The 19,412-nt window shown below is 40.5% G+C and overlaps 1 protein-coding gene across 2 annotated transcripts in view; it reads right to left on the bottom strand.

The window, feature by feature from the left end:
- Window positions 1-19,013, bottom strand: part of Ccdc93 (coiled-coil domain containing 93) — a 79,723-nt gene extending 60,710 nt beyond the window's left edge. The window contains exons 1-6 of one of the 2 annotated variants that reach the window (XM_005397689.2): window positions 18,785-19,013; window positions 14,339-14,452; window positions 12,834-12,928; window positions 4,996-5,107; window positions 2,363-2,461; window positions 1,649-1,705 (exon numbers count right to left, since the gene is read on the bottom strand). In XM_005397689.2, the coding sequence (XP_005397746.1) occupies window positions 1,649-1,705; window positions 2,363-2,461; window positions 4,996-5,107; window positions 12,834-12,928; window positions 14,339-14,452; window positions 18,785-19,000 (693 nt within the window). In that variant the 5' untranslated portion in view covers window positions 19,001-19,013. The remainder of the gene's footprint in view (window positions 1-1,648; window positions 1,706-2,362; window positions 2,462-4,995; window positions 5,108-12,833; window positions 12,929-14,338; window positions 14,453-18,784) is intronic. The other variant, XM_005397691.2, reaches the window with a different exon arrangement.
- Window positions 19,014-19,412: the final 399 nt, after the last annotated feature.

Here is a 19,412-nt window from a genome sequence, read left to right as displayed (position 1 = left end):
TTGCGACCTGAATTGTGGAAAGACTTAAGTTTGTGAACCATGCTACAGAAGTACTGTATTGGCAAGCAAAAATAAACTGACAAAATTATATTTAAATTATGATTCCAGGGTTGGGGATATAGCTCAGCAGCACAAGCGCCTGCTTGGCAAGTGCAAGGTCCTGGGTTTGATTCCCGGTACCAAAATAAAAAAATTCCAATTCAGTCATAATTCACATTAAAAACACAGAAGAAATACAAGCATTAAAAATGGTTGTTTCTGCATTGTGAGATTAATGCTCATTTTTCCCTCTATATCGCCAATCTCTTTTAAAAAATTTTAAGAATGTTGTAACATTGTTTACACTTTAACACTGTTTCATAACTAAGAAAGAAAATTACTCTGGTGTCGTACCATTTCTTCTTACTATTTAACACTGCCACCAAATCTGAAAAGAGCCAAGTGTCACTATCTTAAAGGTTTTCCACCCCTTCCATTTCCACAATGTAGCTGAGGAAAAGACACAGATTACAACTATAAAGTGTAATAGACATTCCAGTTTTCCGTGAGCCCTTCATGTTTTTCATCAACAATAACTATTGTTCTTTTCAGGGTAATCATTTGGGAGACCACAAACTTATTCTTAAGGTAAGCCATTTTAGAATTGCTTTTACAGAAAAACTCCACGGCTAGTTCACAAAGCCACAAACGCCAGACAAATTCAACCTTTAACTCACAATGCTACCCAAATAACCTACATAAAAAAATGTATCTCATATTGAAGCTGGGCAACATATTAATAGACAGTGCAACTATAAAAATCAACTAATGCTACATACATAGGTCTGGCTGAATCTTACAAACAAAACTGAGTAAAACTTTAGACACAGTACCATTTAGATGAAGTAAACAAAATGCAAAATAATACTATCCATTATTTCTGCAAGAGTGTACATCAAGGCACAAGGGCTTTATTCCTATCGGGGATGGGAAGTGCTACTATCAATGTTCCCTTGGCTCTGGTTCACAGTATTTCGAATAGCACCAGCTTGCCGGGGGTACTGGCACAAGCCTGTAACCTCAGCACTCTGGAGGCTGAGGCAAGAGGATCACTGAGTTCAAGGACAGTCTGGGCTAGATAGTGAGTTCAAGACCAGCCTGGGCTACACAGTGAGTTTAAGGCCAGCCTGAACTATATAGCGAGACCCTGTCTCAAAAAAAGAAATGCTGGGGAATGGGTGCAGGTATATACACTCCCAATGACTAAGCTGCACTGAGTGTGGTGACAAAGGCCACCCCATAGTTCCCCATACAAGACTCAGAAACTGATCAGTTTCTGCGGCATTACCTACCATTTATAATTTCCAGTTCATCATCTGCTCTCTGGAGCAATTCAAAATTTATTCCTGCTACTGGAACAAATGAGAAAGCAATTTGCGTTTGGATATTTCTCCCTTAAAACTGAAAGCAAGCTCTCAGGCACTGGTGATGGGAGATTCTACTTATAGTGGTGTCCTGGCAATGAACACACTGCAGCAGCCGGGGCTTCCCTCAAACACCTATCGAAACTCAGCTCCTGGGCAATCCAAGCAGCTGATCTATTGAGTCAAACAAAGGGCTCCTAGAGACTGCAGTGCCAAGAGAGAAGAATATGGGCAAGGGAACTTACTGAGAGGTTGGCCACCGTCTTGATGGCCTTATCTTTTCTCTTTATGAAGTCATCATCCTGAAAGACAAACACAGGAATTAAACCAAGCCCATAGAAAGATTAAAACCCAACAGGACTCCTCAAAATTCTTCCGTATAAACTGACACTTAGATTATCACCTCAAGCCATATCAACTTTCTAACAAATAGGAATGTACTGTACTCTCCAAGAAAAAGGCTAGGATCTCTGCAGATGCCCCCAGTACAGATCCGTTCAGCTGGTAAGAAGGAAGGCCATGGCGTATAACAGTTAAGGCAAGTTACCACAGCAAAACAAGGACAATAATACCCATTAGATGGAACAGAAGGCGTATGACATATTGGCATGAAGTATTCCATAGTGCTTAGCTATTACGACTGCTGTTTAATTATTATAAATCATTACCATAGAAATATCCTAAGCAAGTAATCTCTCAAAAAACTTTACACAGAAATACACTCTCATTTTTGTTGTTTAATAGTTCTGCATCAAGTATCAAAATTCAAAGAAAATGACAACATTACAGGGCTTAACATTCCATGGCCATTGCAAGAGACACTTCTATTGAACCACAGGCCCATTTCAATGCTGGGGTGAGACCAAAAAGAGGCAAAGTAAGCTTAACATCCTCCTTCCTGGGAGTCTCTAAGTGTACACTTATTCCCAGTGGAGAAAAAAGGCAAGTACAAAACTGACCTCAGGGAGACTGTAGGTTTTCTGGAATTGGGATATAGAGTAGGAACGGATGTAGTCACCCATTTCTTCTTTTGTTTCTATAGCTCGTTTCACCAGCCACTGGAGAAAGAAGTGAGAAAATGTGAGTCAACAGGAACAAAATCTCACTGTGGCGAAGTCCTACTCAGAGATAACGCATCTTCTGAACACGATCAGCACAGCTGTCCTCATAGAAAAGCAGCTGGCAGGGTACCCAAGATGGTAAGACCCAGTGGGACCACTGCTGAGTAGCTGCATAGGTGTTTTGAAGCTGTACTTCACGTCCTCACGCCTCAGTCTCTCTGAAAAAGGAAGATCATCTGTTCCGTGATATTAGTGATTGTACAGAGCTGTAACAGGAGCAAACAAAATCACAAGAGTGCTCTGTAAATATCTGAAGCACAAGGTAAACGTAACTATTCCTCCAACTACTGGCCCTAGTGGCAGCTCTTAATGTAAACTCTTTCCTGTGCTGCTTGCACCACTGAACAGGGAAAGGGGAAAGAGTCACAGACAATATCTCACACAACCCTTCATTTGATAATGAAGAAAATCCCCACAATATTATGATTTGAAAACAGTGTGTACTAAGAATCCAAGGCACTGGATTATCCTGATATAATAGTCTCTTAATCTTTAAAACATTATAAGGTAGAGGACACTAGCTGAGTTTTACAGAAGCTGAGACACAGACAATATAATTTGTTCATCCTTCTGTAGCCACAAAGCTGGGAAGCTCTTTTCAGCTTTACTGGGTTGATATCCAGAAGCAACTGATCTTTTATCCAACTTAAACTCCAAGTAATTAAAACACAAGAGCACAAACACACATGTGCACATACCCACAACCTGTGGAAGATCCTGAACTGCAGATAAGAGTGCAGAAAGGAGTGCATGGTGTAGAAAAAACTTAAAGCATTAAAGGTCACATGTCCAGAAAGTCACAGAGGTAAAGCTTTTTATTTCATTTTGTCAAAATAAGACTAAACCCAGAGCCTTTATAGTGAGCTACATACCCAGTTCTTTTTTCATTTACTTTTATTATGAGACAAGGTCTCAAAATTCTGATTTTGAGACTCAGCCTAACTCAGCTTCCCAGAGTGCTGGAATCAGAGGTATGTACCACCATGCCCAGATTGTGGGGCAAGGCACAAACCTAGGGAGTCTCCAAAGTCTGTGATTTTAACTCCTACACTATGTAATCCTACTGCAAAATCAGGGGACATTCTAGCAAGGACTGCGCAACCATCTTCTCCGGGCTGTATGACTGGTGGAACAGGAAGGCATAAAACTCAGACAGTGTTCAGACTAGAATCTTTACTTGTCCATCCACTACTTCTCTGACCTCAGCAAACTGATCAGTCTGCGTCTCTCCTTCCTCAAAAGTAGGACTGGAATTATAATAGATGTTTAAAACAAAAACACTTTGAGGATCAGACACAAAGTACTGTTTACACAGCAGAAACAAATATAAGTTCCTCTGCTCTTCCTCTTTTCCAGGTGCCTAGGAAGTCCAGAAACAAGAACTACATAGAGTATAGGAAGCTGACAGCAAAGGCCACTTAATCACAGTCTTGGGAAAAAGCTTGCCAGAGAGAAGTCTCCCAGGAGACTTTTAACAATCAAATAATGACTAAGGGCCTACAAATTGCCAGACATGCTGATAGCTACTTGAGACAGAGTGAACAAGACAACCATGATGCCTGCCCTCATGAAGCTTACAGTCTCAGGGGAGAGACAGATAAATAATCATACATATCAATATACATGCTTATAAACTCCAGGAAGGAAGTTTCCCGTGAAGGAAGGGAATGTGGCTATATGAGGAATAGAGCAAAGGAACTTGTTTTAGATTAAGCAGTCCAAGAAAGCTTTCTTGAGAAGGACTGGCAGAATCAAGACCTGAAGGATGAACGTGAATTTTAAGCACATAAGGAAAGAAGGGAAGAGCATTCCAGCCCGAAGAATTAGGATATGCAAAAGCTTGATGGCAGGAGAAAGCCTAAGTACAGGAAAACTGGAACAAAGTAAGAAGGGCTAGAATAAAAAAAAAAGCAAAGAATGAACTGAAGCTGAACAGTAAGTTGGAAGAGGTTACAGCAGGGCTCTGGGGTTGTACCTTCACCCATAAATAAAAATGGGTAGTACCTTATATAAGGTTCACCCATATTTTATTTTATCACCCATAAATAAAAATGAAGTTGTACCTCCACCCATACATAACAAGTAACAGTGTAATACCAGGGCAATGTTGGTGAACATTTTTAGAAATGAGCATCCAAACTGCAACCCAAAACCCACTTACTTATTACAAAGTACCAACACTGCAAATAAACCTGAATGTTGATGATTTAGTTTAGAGAAAAACAACTTATACATTAACATCTGTTATGTTAAAAGAAAAGTGACATGTGTGCCATAGGTTCACCACCACGGAACTAGGGTATATGGAGTACTGGAAACTTTTTCAAAATAGTGAAACACTATCATGTTCTGCTGCAACAAATCCATTCCACATCCATTAAGCCAAGGATGCAGGCCAGACGATCCAAAAGCCAGATCTATTATAGGAACTTTGATGTTCCGAGGACAAGAAACCACATGGAAGATCTCACCTGCACAACAGGAAATATGTGAATAAAATCCATCCCTTGGATCTGATGGGGTTCCAGCTGATGTGGACATTTCATCCTTGGAAGGACTGAGACAATCTTTTCTGATAGAGCTCTGTCAGAGAAAAACAGGCAGAGAGTGAAAACACAGTGATAGTAGTAAAGACATTTCTAAATTCTGGGCAGCATCCCAGAAGAACTTGGGCTTCATATTGCAAAGCCAAGAGCCAGACTGTGACTGAGTTTCTCCTGGCTGGGTGCAAAATAAGAAAAAGTAGCACAACTTAGGTTTGCATGTAAGGTCACAAAACTCTCTTTATCATTCATTTAAAAAGTTTTTCTTCCTATTTTTTTCAATGTCAAAATATTTTCTTTCTTTATGGAATGATAGCGATGTTGAGGTGGCAATACTTGCAATGTCCTTACATAGTAAAATAAAAAATTATCAGTGCTGTATGTTCTTTTATAGTCCATTTTAATGACCTGCATTTTTTATACTATGGTACAAAAATATTTTAAAATAAATAATACCCTTTGTGTGTGTGTGTGTGTGTGTGTGTGTGTGTGTGTGTGTCTGTGTACGTGTTCGAAAATCAATTCTAGGGCCAGGGATATAGCTTGATGGCATAAGCACCTGCCTGGCAAGCACAAGGTCCTGAGGTCAATTGCCAGTACCAAAACATAAATAAATAAATAAATAAATAAAATAAATTCTAGATTTGGGAGAACTATTTCCACAGAAAGGGGAAACTTTTCTGCTCTGCTGAGGAGGTTTCTCAGCTTTGTCTGGATGGGATAGTTTTTTTTTTTTTTTTTTTTTCTTCAATTCCATCTTTTTTTTTTTATTTTAAAAATAAAAGGAGGAAAACATTAACAGACAGACAACATTTTACAAAATAGCAAAAGAACAGTACAGACAATACGGAGTTACAAACAAGGTGGTAGGGAATTAACAATGCTTGTATTACATATTGATATCTTCAAAGTGGTTTTTCATGAAAACAGATACAGACATGAGATACTGATCAACCAAGGACTCATTGACAGTTTCTTTCAGCAAAGAAATAGAACACAGTAGAACAGCCATGTTAACTATCCTGCATATACCTACATACAAAATTTCTCCTCCTTTCCCTTCTCTTTTCCCACATCCCAGTGGCCCTTTACCCTAGAGTGCTTTCCTATCATTTCACAAAGTCTATCATACCTCCTAGTTTAATTAACTCTTTCAGGTTTTACACTAGTGAAACAATGTGGTGCTTGCACAAGTATGTTTGATTTATTTCACTTATGAGTATGGTCTCTAGTTGTGACCATTTACCTATAAAAGCCTAGAGTTTATCTTTCTTTACAGCTGAGTAATATTCCATTATATAAAAGTACCACAATTTTCTTATCCAATCCTCAGTGGATAGACATTTGGGTTGCTTCCACATTTTAGCAATCACAAATTGTGCTGCTATGAACATGGGTGCACATACATCGCTGTGATATGATGTTTTTAGATCTTCTGGGAAAATACCCAGCAGGGGGATAGCTGGGTTGAATGGGACCTCTAGACCTAGTTTTGTGAGGAATCTCCAAACTGATTTCCACAGTGGTTTCACCAGTCTGCATTCCCACCAGCAGTGGAGAAGGGTTCCTATTTCTCCACAACCTCGCCAGCATTTGTTATTGGTTGATTTCTTAATGCCAGTCATTCTTACTGGGGTAAGGTGGAATCTCAGTGTTGTTTTAATTTGCATTTCTCGAATGACTAATGATGTTGAACATTTTCTCATATATTTATTTGCCATTTGTATCTCCTTGTCTGAGAAGTGTGTATTCACATCAGCTGCCCATTTTTGGATTGGGTCTTTGAATTTGGAGTGGCTGATATTTTTTAATTCTTTATATGGATGGGATAGTTTTATGGTAAAAAAGAGAGGAGGTCTTGAGTGCAAGTCTATTCTATCAGAGCCTTATACCTTTTTCTAATTAGCAAGTAGCTGATCGCTATATGATTCCTGTTTCTTATACCTTAATTGTATCAGTTCAAGTGGAGAGAAAAAAGATTATTTAGTGAGTCTGTAATATCCAAAGCCATAGCATGACAACCAAGAGCCTCCAAAAAAAAGCCACCAGGCATGGCTTTCTGGAGCTGTCGAGAGAAACAGGGACTTTTGGCTCCATTTTTGTCATATCTACACCCAAAAAATATTAGCTAGTCAAGGCAGCGATTGTGATCTTGTTTACAAGTGCAGAACTATCCCCTCATGAATGAAGGCCCTGGTAAACAAAGGGTCACTTATTTCTTAGTGGATACTTTAAACTCAACACGTTTTGAGTCTCCCAGAAGAGTTCCTTTTTCAAAGAAATCTCCACTTGTCCTGCTGCAGTTCAACTCTCTTTTCTGGGAGAATGACACCCTAAACCCCAAAATAGAACACAGGCCTGTGTGGGAGCTATGATAATTTTTACCCATGTTCCCCTCAACAGGTTTCATACCCTCAGTTTTAGGAGGAACTAAATGACCTAGGGGCAAAAACTAAACAACCCCCATTATGGATTAGATCTAAACTGCTACCCCTAAATTCTCATGTCTGAAGAAAGTGAATGGGTCCTGGGGGTACTACACTCATCAGTGGACTCATCCACTGAACGTGCTGTTAGAAAGTAAGACCTAGTTGGAGGTGGTTGGGTCACTGGGGGCACGATTTGAGAGAACAGATCTCCTGTCCCAGATCATTCCTTCACTTCCCACGTCCTGGCTGCCATGGATTGAGCACCTATTCCTCCTCCACACCTCTTGCCATTCTGTTCCTGTTTCGGAGTCAGCCAATCATGGACTGAAACTGCGCCAAGATAAATCTGTCCCTTTAAACTGTGGGTGTTATCCAGCAATAAGAAAGTGACTAAGACAGTCCTCTAGGGAATGGTCCTTAAATACACATTACAGGCAGTGTTTGGTATCTGGAAAGCAGCTTCAGAGGTAGAAGGATGAACTTCTGAAGATAATAGTCAATCCCACTGACCCATGTCTAATCCAGTATGTTAAAAGAAAAACACATGCAAAAAAAAAAAAAAAAAAGAAAAACACATGCAGAGGACAGACTGATGCCCTACTGCATATATTCACAGAGAGAAGGAATATCCACCTCCAGGATAGAGCCAGATAGAAAAATATTTTCTGCCTCTTCCTCCTTACCTCTCTTGAAGAGAAGGTGGGAGGGGCTGTTCTAAAACAGCTGAGAGGAAGAAGAAAGCTGTTATGTGGGGGTCTCAGCCATTCCAGTAGCCACTACTTTCTGAGGCTGCCGCCTTTGGGATATGTGTCTTTTTTGCCATGAAATGTGTGGCCAGCCCCAGTGAGGAAGTCTGTGGCTATCCAGGTCTGCTCAGGGATCAAATGGGATAGTGTGGTAGTGGAATACTAAAAAATTCACTTGGTAACACATCGAGGCCTTCTCTAATAAGCTTTATTTTTTATTTTGATCTCCATCAGGCACCCACGCCTGTTTAATTTCTTTGAAACTTATGAGAGGAAGAGATGAGTGTTTAACTGCCCCTGCTACTCAAACTTCAAGCTCAGCAAGTGAAGATGAGAACCAGGGCCGGTTCTGAGTCTTGCTTAGTGCATGTCTTAACTGTATTCATGCCAGACACCTGTGTATGAACCCATATACCTATGAACACAGCCTTTCCTTAGTCACATTTTTGTTCAGTAAGGGGAGCGCTCCCTCTAGTGGCTACAAATCATCTGGTTTACATAGTGTTACCAAATCAGGCAGCAGCTGAAATAAAATCAAGAGGTGGAGATGCCAAGATAATTCAGCCCAATCCCTCTTCCTTCACATAGGGTCCTCCCTGGACACCCCTCAGGGCTAGCCTATTCATCTGTTCATCAGTAAAGGGAACGATACTCCAGGTAATGTCAGGGTTCACAACACTTTTAAATCAACCTTCCAGAAATTACTACTATGTCTGGACAGTTCTAGCAATATGTGGAAGCACTGCAATTAGAAGGAAATACAGGCAGAGAATAAAGTCAGAAAGGCTTTCCACAGACACCCACCAGCCCCGATTCGGCTTCTCTCTGGTGCTCAGGATGGATCTGTTGACTTCTTAAAAATCAGGAGGAGAACAAAAGAGGTCACCAGGCAGGTTCCCTAGCATAAGATTTTAACATGGCACCTGTCACGATGGTTAACTAGGCTGACTCCTTTAGTTTTTAAGAGTGTTCATTTACTGTTTCCTCCTTCACTGCAAACAGTTTGAAATAGGGCAGATTAGACCTAGACCTAAATCCAGCTCCACCACCTACTCAGGGACTTCTGGTGAGTAAATGACCCTCTGGTCCAATACTCCCATCATAAAATGAGAAATAAGCCCTGCTGTGCCTATTCAATGTTGTTTTGAAGGCTAAATAATAAAATGTATGCACAAGCACTTCAAATATAGGTTGCCTTGACCAGGAACTGTCTTCCCTCAAGTCTCAACTCTCCGTCACCCTACAATGACTGTCCTTAAAACTACCACTGCCTCCTACCTCGAGTTTCTCCCACATTCCTCCCAGCAGTAACTGTTGCCACTGCACACATTGCTTCTATACATACTTTATTATTGTTCACAATCTGTCTCTCACTGCAACACTGTGAGCTCAGTGAGGGCAGGATGTTGTTCAATAATGAATCCATAGTATCCAGAATAAAGCCTGATCCATAGCAGGGACTTGATAAACATTTGTTGAATGAATAAATGAAAAGTGACTTTTCTCACCTGTGATATTTTGAAATTTCTGCTTCAACCATCACCATTACAGTCGAGAAAATTATATTTTCTTTTCTCAGATTCTATCACAGTTCTTAGATCTTATTCTAAACAATGATTACAAGTTTAATTTTAGAACTTTTCTGCCAAGTATGAACAACTTAATTATTATGAATATTCTTTTACCATTTTAAAGGTAAGTAATGTTAAATGAAAGCTGAAAGTAGAAGGAAAAATAGATGCTAAAATGTACATCCTAAGTAGTTGAAAATAGGTAACAGATCAAGAAATAAAAATTTAAGTAGAATAAAACTATATAGGCAGCAATCTTTTTAAAAAGTAATAAAAGTTCAGAAGAGGAACATAAAGGGGATGCTGTGAGTTAAGGTGAGATAATTTCCCATTCTTATCAGACTTTAATGAAAAGATAAATCTGGGGCTAGAGATGAGAAGGACCACTATGAAAAATTCCAAACCTTAAACAGTTGAAGATATTTCTTTCCAGGGAATAAAACTGGGGTAGAATGAAAAGAAGAGACATGACCTTTGTGTTTTGTTTCCTTAGTTATAATTGAATTTTTCTAACTTCAGGGATAGTACACCTATACTGTACAACAAAAACAAAAAAGAATAAGAACCTACCTCTGGATAATGGGAGGGGAGAGCACACACCTGGACTCCGTGCATTGCCTACTGAGAAAAATCTTTCATCTCAAGTGGCTTCTTGATGCCATGATCTCAAAGTGGCAGACGTTAGGGATACAGAGCCCTGTTACTCATAGGTGGCCACTAATAACGCTACACTAAATAGTGTTCTTTTTAATGACAGCCTTGAGGGATGTCCATTGGTCTTATTGTTAAGAATTTGATTCTCAGGAACCAATTTTCCTTCTACTGTAAGTCAAATGTAAATAGACAAATATGTCACATTTTTCTCTTTCTGTTGGCTGCCAGAAAGCTTACAGCCAAATCTTCGGAGAATAATGCATTTTGTGGGCCCATTACTCATGTCCCCAGTTGTTTTCCTTTTCCTTTACTCTGCTTTTCCACTATTACTGATTCATGTATATATTTATTACCCATTTTTAATCCTTCTGGAAGTGTTTTTTCTTGAAATAGGGTAAAATTTCAAACACAAAATGACAGAATCATATATATTTGAGCTCAAAAATTTCACTTCTTACAGATAACAGAACCTAGGGCCAGAGAGTGGCCTGACCAAGGGTGCCACTAGCAGGTGTGCCCACTAGCTAGGGGTGCTAGGGGTGCCCACTAGCAGGTGTGAAAGAACTATGTATCCTTACTGACTTAATAACATGGCCAAGCCCCTATTGGACCATGAAAGACTGTGCAAGGTACCCTCAGATGAAATCCCTTGCAAGGAGCCCATGCTGCCTTCTCTTAAAGGCAAGCAAAGTAAGGCTCTAACACAACAAAAGCAATGAAAAGGGAAAGTCTCCTTTCCTCCTCCTAATCTACTTCCACCCAGATTAGTATCTTAGAAAAAGATGAATTACAGTCACTGGAAATTGTGATCAAGAAATACAATCAGCAATAGCCTGAACATTAAATGGCTTTATACACTAGCTATACAACTTTGGCTTCTTTCAGCTTCAGTTCAATCTATAAAATTGGGATAGTATATGTTACAAGAAAAATTAAAATAAAATATGTGAAGCATCTAGCACAACTTCTAGCATTTAGGAGATGCTCAAAAGTTAGTTCCCCATGGCCACACTCATTTGTGTGTGTATTATCTATGGCTACTTTTGCACTACAACAGCAGAGTTGAGTGGCTGTGACAGAGATCAGAGACAAGCCTAGAACATTTACTACCTGGACCTACTCAGTAGAAGTTTGCTGATCTATGATCTAAAGCAAAAATAGGAGCATTCTACTGCTAAGTTGGTAACACATATAAAAAAATAAACATATAGTACAAGAGAGAAAAAGGCAGAATTAGCAGTATAGTGTTAGTTATATGGGTCTTACACTATATGTGAAGTATATCTTCACATACAGGCTAGAAAGACAGACTAATAAATTAAAAATACATGTTACAAATATCTTAATATTGGGCAGCCACTAAATTTTTAAAAAGGAGGATAATTAATAGCCAAGACAAAAGATAGAATAGAGCCACAGAAAAACACCCAGTCAATGCAGAAAAGGTAGAAGAAAAAATAGAGAAACAAAGAAAAAATGAAAAAAATATTAAACGACTAGCAAGAGGACAGATTTTTAAACTAAACCATAAGTACATTAAATATCATCTAAACAGAATAAAAGTGATTATCAGATTGTGTAAAAAGGGTAGCATTAGCTAGATGATATCATCTAAAGAAATCAACTTTCAAAATGAAAAATTACAAGAACGTAAACACTACACCATAAAATGTTAAAAGAAAGCTGGATGTTAACATCAGACAAGTAGATTTCAGGGGGCTGGGGATTTGGCTCAGTAGCAAAGTGCCTGCCTGGCAAGCGCAAGGTTGTGAGTTCGATTCCTGGTACCAGAAGAAAAACGAAAAACAAAACAAAACAAAACAAGACAAGTAGATTTCAGGACAGGAAATATTACCAAAGATAAAGAGGACCATAACAAAATGAAGAAGGGTCAGCTCACCAAAACACTAAGGAATGAGATTTACTTGCTTGCTCTTCTCTTAATTACATTCTTACAAAGATACTAATAGCATGGATAATTTGTTTTGAAAGATCACATACACATTTATGTGTTTGGAACACATTTACAAATATTATCTATAGGATTTTCTGACCCAGCTGTATTTTCCTTCACTAAGTACTATTAGTTTGTAATACTAAGCAAATAAATAGCCACATCAATTTTAAAAACAAAAAATCAAAACAAATATACTCTGAAATGTGCTACAGGTGAAGAGTAATCAGTTTGGGGCTAAAAGTATTGGAGATGATCCACATATAAGCATTTAAGTTTATATTAAGAATAAACACATATAGTATATCAGTAATGAAAAAGAATGTGACTATAAACACATAATTACCCAGACCCACAACAGTTCCCTTCTAACCCACTTTAGGCTCTTCTACCACAAATTCAAATAACTTACATTTTTTGACCTATTGTAGAGTTTTCCTGAAAGAGCAAATCAATGTCTATATCAAAGGTACAAGTGGTGATACACCAAGTCATTCCTCCTACTACCTGTAAGAAATAAAGAAAATATTTGTTTTCTCTCTCAGGGAAAGCAGAAGTAAAAGATAAACTATATAAATAGTTCTCAGTAAATATAGAAAATTATGTGACTTCACAGAGAGAAAATGTCCTCCTTACATTCAATTCATCTAAAATGGCAGTTAAATAAAACTTTCTGTGATGATGGAAATAAATGTTCTATACCTGCACTGTCTAACACTAGCCACACGTTGCTACTGAGCACTTGATAATATGACTTTTATTATTAAGGGGGTGTATTATCTACAGATCTTCTTTACAATAAAGAGGACAGACATTAAATCTCAGCTGATTTTCTTGACCCAGTTTCAGAGAAGTGCAAGACTCCAAAGGAACTATGTTTTATAGACCAGACCTAAGTGCAGCAATTGGTTGCATTTTTGGGCTGCATGTCAAAAGGTTGACATTTTTGGGCTCATTATTTAATTTCCACACATATTCTTATCTATCTAATGAAGATGAGAATCCCTGCTCTACTCTGTTTACAGAATTTCTCTGAGATGCAAGTAAGTGTAAGGCTAAAAGCCCACTCTGAAACAAAATGTTTTTCAAACACAGATATTAGCAACAATACGTTTTACACTCGTGTGATATGTCCAATATAATATAGATTCCAGGGCCTGAGCTGCAATCTAACTGAAAGTTCGATGGGTTAGGCCTGGACACATATTATAAAATAACACAGGTGATTATGTTGTTATGTGTAGCCAGGACTGTGACCTTCTGAACTAGTCAGTACTAGATTCCTAAAAATTTCCCAACCTGTTCTGTAGGTCCTGGATACATTCTGTGCACAGTACAGTGTGCCTCTTATTGTGTCACGCCATTCATTCTATGCACATTAGTCTACTTGCCTCTCTTCTCTGCTCTACAAAAGTGGTACTCTCTCCATGCAAGGATATTGTTTTATATCTGCGTTCTTAACAACAATTATTGCATCATAAGCATAATAATCATTGTTATTCTTCTAAATTAAAATACTCCATCCTGTAGTGACTTCTTCCTCCTCCAAACTCAAGAGCATTTGCTATCAATAGAGTATATGTCAACTGTCTGTGAGCATAGTGACTTGGAATAATTATTAACTCAGATTATTTTCTAACATGAATTTTATAACCCTATCCAACCTGTATCTTCCTTGAAATGAAGAAACTATTTCTTTCGTTTGCTGCATTTTCTAAAACTTCATGCATAGTAATTTATCTACTGGCTGATCCTTAATTTCTCTAATAGTACATAGGAATATTTCCATAATGAAGCTGCATTAGGAAGACTGTTAAGATGGAAATGGAGGAAGTAAAAATCTCTTCCTCCTTTCTCTGCCATGGTTAACTATGACATCCTCAAGAGAAATAGCCTAGCAGTAAACCTTCCACTTACCTTGTCAAAAGGTGACAAGCCTTTAATTCTTGCCCTGAAATACCCAGCTGCAACCAAGAGTTCCAGAATTTCAGTCAACTTGACATTTTGTTCTTCATCTTCTCTTGTTTCTACCTAGAACAAAAGTCACAAGTGTGGCTTGTAAAAGCTACCTTGAGTAAAGGGAAGCCAAGTATATACTCCTGATGCCACAATCTCATTGTCAAGGAGCAGGTGACAATGGCTCATTCACTGCAACAGATTTTCTGTAAAATTCAACAAGCATCTACAGAAACATGTGATCAGCATTGCCAGAATTCCAAAAAATGAGGTCTCAATCTTCAATGAGCTGTTAATCACCACAGCTGGGAAGAGAAGAGTTCACCACATGCAAAAGGAATCCAGAGAAAAGAAAGATCAGGGCACATTACCTCCCTCTTCTCTAACACATGCTGCACTTGACAGGCTTCTCAACTACATTATAAGCTCTTTACAGATAGGAACAAGGTATTTGGGTTTTAAACTATACTCATCCAGGTCTGGAAAGTTACTAACAAATGAGAACAAAGGGGGAAATTTAAATATGTAACCCTCTCTGCATTTCCTTTCTGGATCTCTAAAGCAAATATACAGAAGGCTTTCAATGCAGACATACTAAGGAGTAATTATTGCCACATAATAGGACTACCTTAAAATAATGTAATTCATCTAATATATGTAAATTTTGATTTGATTTGAAATTCATTTATATCCTCCTCACTCGGGGTGTTTACTACTTAAATCCATCTAAATATTCTAGTTTACTGCAACCATGATTTATTTTTATGAACTGCCTCTCCTGTCTTCCATTATTGTAAAAAATTAAAGCATCACTTTTCTGTATAAAACACCACTAAAGTGTCCTGGTTCAAATATTCATGCTTATCCCTGACTATTCCCTCATACAACACCACCCGCTAAATCATCCTTTGCTGTGCACATCACAAATATCCTCCCCTTTTATTCATATTTTATGTCGTGATTATTCCAACGGCCTCTCAATCTTTTTTGTCTCACTCCTTCTTAAAGCTTTAACATTGTCCCTCTTTAATCCATACCTCAACCCTTACCACAAGGCATCATATACTGTCTATAAGATAAACTTCAAATTTCTTCGTTTGGCAATCAGATATTTGGGTGCAACTTATCTTTTCAGTTTCATCCTTTATTTTGCACCAATTTTAACATGGGTGTGGCCAATCAACAACTGCTTGTTCCCACTTCTTCACTTCACACCATTCTCTTTCCCTTGATATTTTCTAACCATCTAGCAATTACCATCAAATTCTAGCTCCCATTAGATGCCATCCCTTACAAATCCAGCTGAAATGTGCATTTCTGCATTACTATACACATCCATGCCACTTATATAGTAAGTATCAACCTTTTCTGAGTAATATGTCAGGTATTATACACATGCCTATCGTATTGACTGAACTATCAGCTTGCTCATTAGAGAATGTATATATTATATACATGTTTTAATTCACTGGACCTAAAAGACATTTACCTCAAAGAAATACTGTTGTGGTTAGAGTGGAGTTTCAACTTGACTGGCTTCAAGATTTCTCTGGCAGACTGGTAGGTATGTCTGGGTGAGTCATGGCAGTATGGTCTTGGGGTCTACCTCTGATCTCATGTCCCTTTCTGGCACTTCCCCCCCTGCTCTTCTCCCCAGAGGCCATGAACTAAACAGTTGTGGTGTACCATGCCCTTCTACCATGATGTTTCTGCCAGCTGCCCATGGACTGAATCCCCTTAAAACATGAGCTAAATCAAACCTCTTGAAATACTTTAAGTTGCAGATGTTGGTATGGTGTGTTACAAAAGAAAAGTTGCTTAATACAGATATACTTACTCAATAGGATACTGACAACAAAAAAAATCAAATTCATTTTGGAGTACAAACTCCCAGGAAAGGGAGGATACACATTAATATGAAGCTAAGCATGCAATTAGCATGTTCCATGCTAATGTAACTACAGGGGAGGGCAACTGAAAATTTATTCACAGTCATTCATGTTTATGAGAACTTTAATTGTAACTGGGTATATAAATCACCTTGGGGAGGTGACAGCCTTGAGCTACTGTACATTTTACTCATCCCCTTTCTTTCAAAAAGACCCTGGTCCAGCCTATGAAAGATTCTAAAGATTAGCACACACTAGCTCTTACTGAATACACAAAAATCAAGTAATATTAATATTCACACCCTGTCTTTCTTCTCAAAAGATCTCAGATGGTTGAGAAAAGTGAAGAGACTCAAAGAAAAGAGACGATAAAGACCAATTCATGAAGATGGAGTAGAAAATGAAAATCAAATGATATAAATATTTTCTTAAAGTTTCTCAGAAGTAAAATAGGAATTCTTCAATTTTTCAACCATCATTTATCGGGAAAGCACTTCTATGAGGAAGACAGCACGTCATAGGAGGATGACCCTGACCTTAACTCTTTTCTAAGAGCCCCACAGGTCACACCATTGTAAATGCATGGCCACTGGTTCTCATCCACTCACCTCCAGAACAGAGAACTGTACTTCTGCAATACAACTTGTGAAACAATTTTTTAGCACAAGACATTGGAGCTGGAATATTTGACTCACAATTCCCTTTAGAGATTAACTCTGAAACAAAATGGAAAAGGGCCTCTGGCTAATACACAGGGAATAAATGAACACACTCTCTTGAAGCCATAAAAAGCTACCAAGGTGATTAATATACCCAGTTAAAACTAAAATTCTGATAAAAATGAATGACTATAAGCTCTTAAATGAGGCCCAATAAATTTTCAATTCCCCTGCCCTATAGTTCATGCAAGCTGGAAGGCAAGGTCCAGCCCAACTGTCTTTTTATCCTTCACAAACTTCCAGTAAAGCATTTTAAAAGTTGAATTTAATGAATTAGCTGGACTGCACTAATGACAGCTGGATGAGAGACTGGTCTTTGGTAATAGTCTGATTATATTCACCCTGACTGCCTCCAAAACTGCTAGGAAGTGTTAAGCTCTTGGAAAACAATGACAAAGGAGGCTCAGCCTCTTAGCAGTACCAGGAAGGGTTCGAGGGACCCAGCAGCAAGTTGTTTACTTTAGAGAGACTCCCCCTCCCCACTTGCAACACTGGAGGGCTTAAGGTGGAACCTGAGAGATCAGATAGGATTCTACGGCAAAAGGCCCGGTAAAAACTCTTTGAGAGCCTAAAATTAAAAAGCAGCAAAAGAGAAAATTTCAAAAATCGCAGAACGATCTTACTCTTAACAATCTTCCATAAAACGAAAGCAACGTGCATGTTTACCTGATGCAGGGGTTCTAACTACAGAACACTTGCTAGATTTTTCTTAAGACAAGACAGTGGGTTGGCCTTCTGAGAACACACTGGCTTTGCCAGTCCTTTCATCTCTGTAGCCCCAGCTGAGTACAGAACATAATGATTCCTCAATTGCGGGAAGAAAGGACCGAAGATCTGGGAGGGGCATAGAGAAGTAAAATGCTAGTGGGAAGGAACCACTCATCATGTCCTGACATCAGTGCCCCTGCGAACGCCTGCTTCACAACTTCAGAAAGGGATGGGGATGCGTGGATGGTGGCTTCAATTTCTCTCCAGAATCTAACAAACTAGACTAGCTTTTAAGTAAATCAACTGGAAGGGAAGGTTCACGCAAACCACCTAGTTCAGTGATACTTGCAACGGAAAGAAAATGCGCTTTTGCTTCATTTCAAGCTAACGTGGAAAACCAAAAACCACTGATGATCCTGTCCCTGGCACCGAGTACTTAGTAACAAACACTTTTGAGAAGACACGTTTGGCAAAGCTGCAAACTTGCGATCAAGGCTCCGTCCCCTACTGCACGGTACCATCAAAGAGCGCGCGTACCCCCTCCAACATCACCCCAGTGGGCTCAAAGTCCCAAACTTCCTCCTCTGCCCCAACCTCTGGGGGTACACGCAGAAGCACTGGCGCTCCCCTCACCACAGGAGGGCGGGCACGGCTGGACCCTGCGGACCTGGAGAGAGGGGGTAGCTGGCCCAAGGTCACCGCCCTTTGCACGACCCGAGCCGGGACAGGGCAGGCGCGCACCGCTCGTGACTCCCGCGGCGGTCCGGCCCCGCAGCCTCCGGCGCAGGGGGAGGAGCACCGCGGCCGGGAGAGGCGGCCGCAGCCGGCTGGCCGGGGCAGGGGTCGGGCTGGCAAGAGCCTTCCGCCCAGGACACCGCGAGCCGCTGAAGTTTGCCCCGGCCGCGCGCTGCCCCTCCTCCGCAGGGGCCGCGCTCCCTCCTGCGCGGTCGGGGCTGGTGCTTCCGGGCGGTGGACACCCCTGAGGAAGGGGACCCGACAGCCTCAAGGCCCCGGGGCCCCCCTCCGCCCGCCTCCCACCTTTCGGCCTCTGCTCGGGAACCCCGCGGGGTCAGGGAGACAGGGGTCCTTACCTCAGGGACACCCTGGCCCTCCTGCCCCTTGGGCAACCCCATGATCCGTCTGGGTTGACCTGGGGAGGCAGCGAAGCCCACCGAGCGTCCGGAGGAAGCTGTCCCTGCAGAGAAGCTGCTACCGGGGTGGAGCGCAAAGCGGAAACTTCCTCCACCGCCGCCACAGCCGCCAGCGCCGGCTCCGGGGCGCCGCGGCTCGGCCGGTCGGCGGAGCATGCGCGCTGGAGCTGGAGCGCGACGCGACTGCGCATGCGCAAGGGCAGCAAGGCTCTATTGGGCGGGGCCAGATTGCGGAGTTGGGTAGAACCTGTTTCGGCCCTATGTGCTGGCTGGGCGGTGGGTTCTCTCGCTTCAAGGCTCTGAATTTTCTTCCGAGGGGTTTCATGAAAGATATTCTTTCCTCATCGTGAGGATATTTTCCTTTCCAGCTCCCTCCTCGGCCTTCTCCAGGCATCAGATGCTCCGAGTGAGTCCGGTTTTCCGTACGAGCCGTGCTTGACGCTTCCAGCTCCCTCAGAGCCTGAACGCAGATAAGCTTGGGAAGTCTAGCTCCAGGCCGGGCTCCGGCCCTGCTTAACGAGCTCCTGGGCAGCTTCTCGATATATGGACCAGAGGATGTAGCCCCCAA

Source organism: Chinchilla lanigera, unplaced genomic scaffold, assembly GCF_000276665.1.
Source record: "Chinchilla lanigera isolate Chin_1 unplaced genomic scaffold, ChiLan1.0 scaffold00058, whole genome shotgun sequence".
In the NCBI taxonomy this organism is placed as follows: domain Eukaryota; kingdom Metazoa; phylum Chordata; class Mammalia; order Rodentia; family Chinchillidae; genus Chinchilla; species Chinchilla lanigera.
The sequence above is the reverse complement of the archived record's forward strand: the minus strand, read 5'-3'. Positions and strand labels throughout refer to the sequence as shown.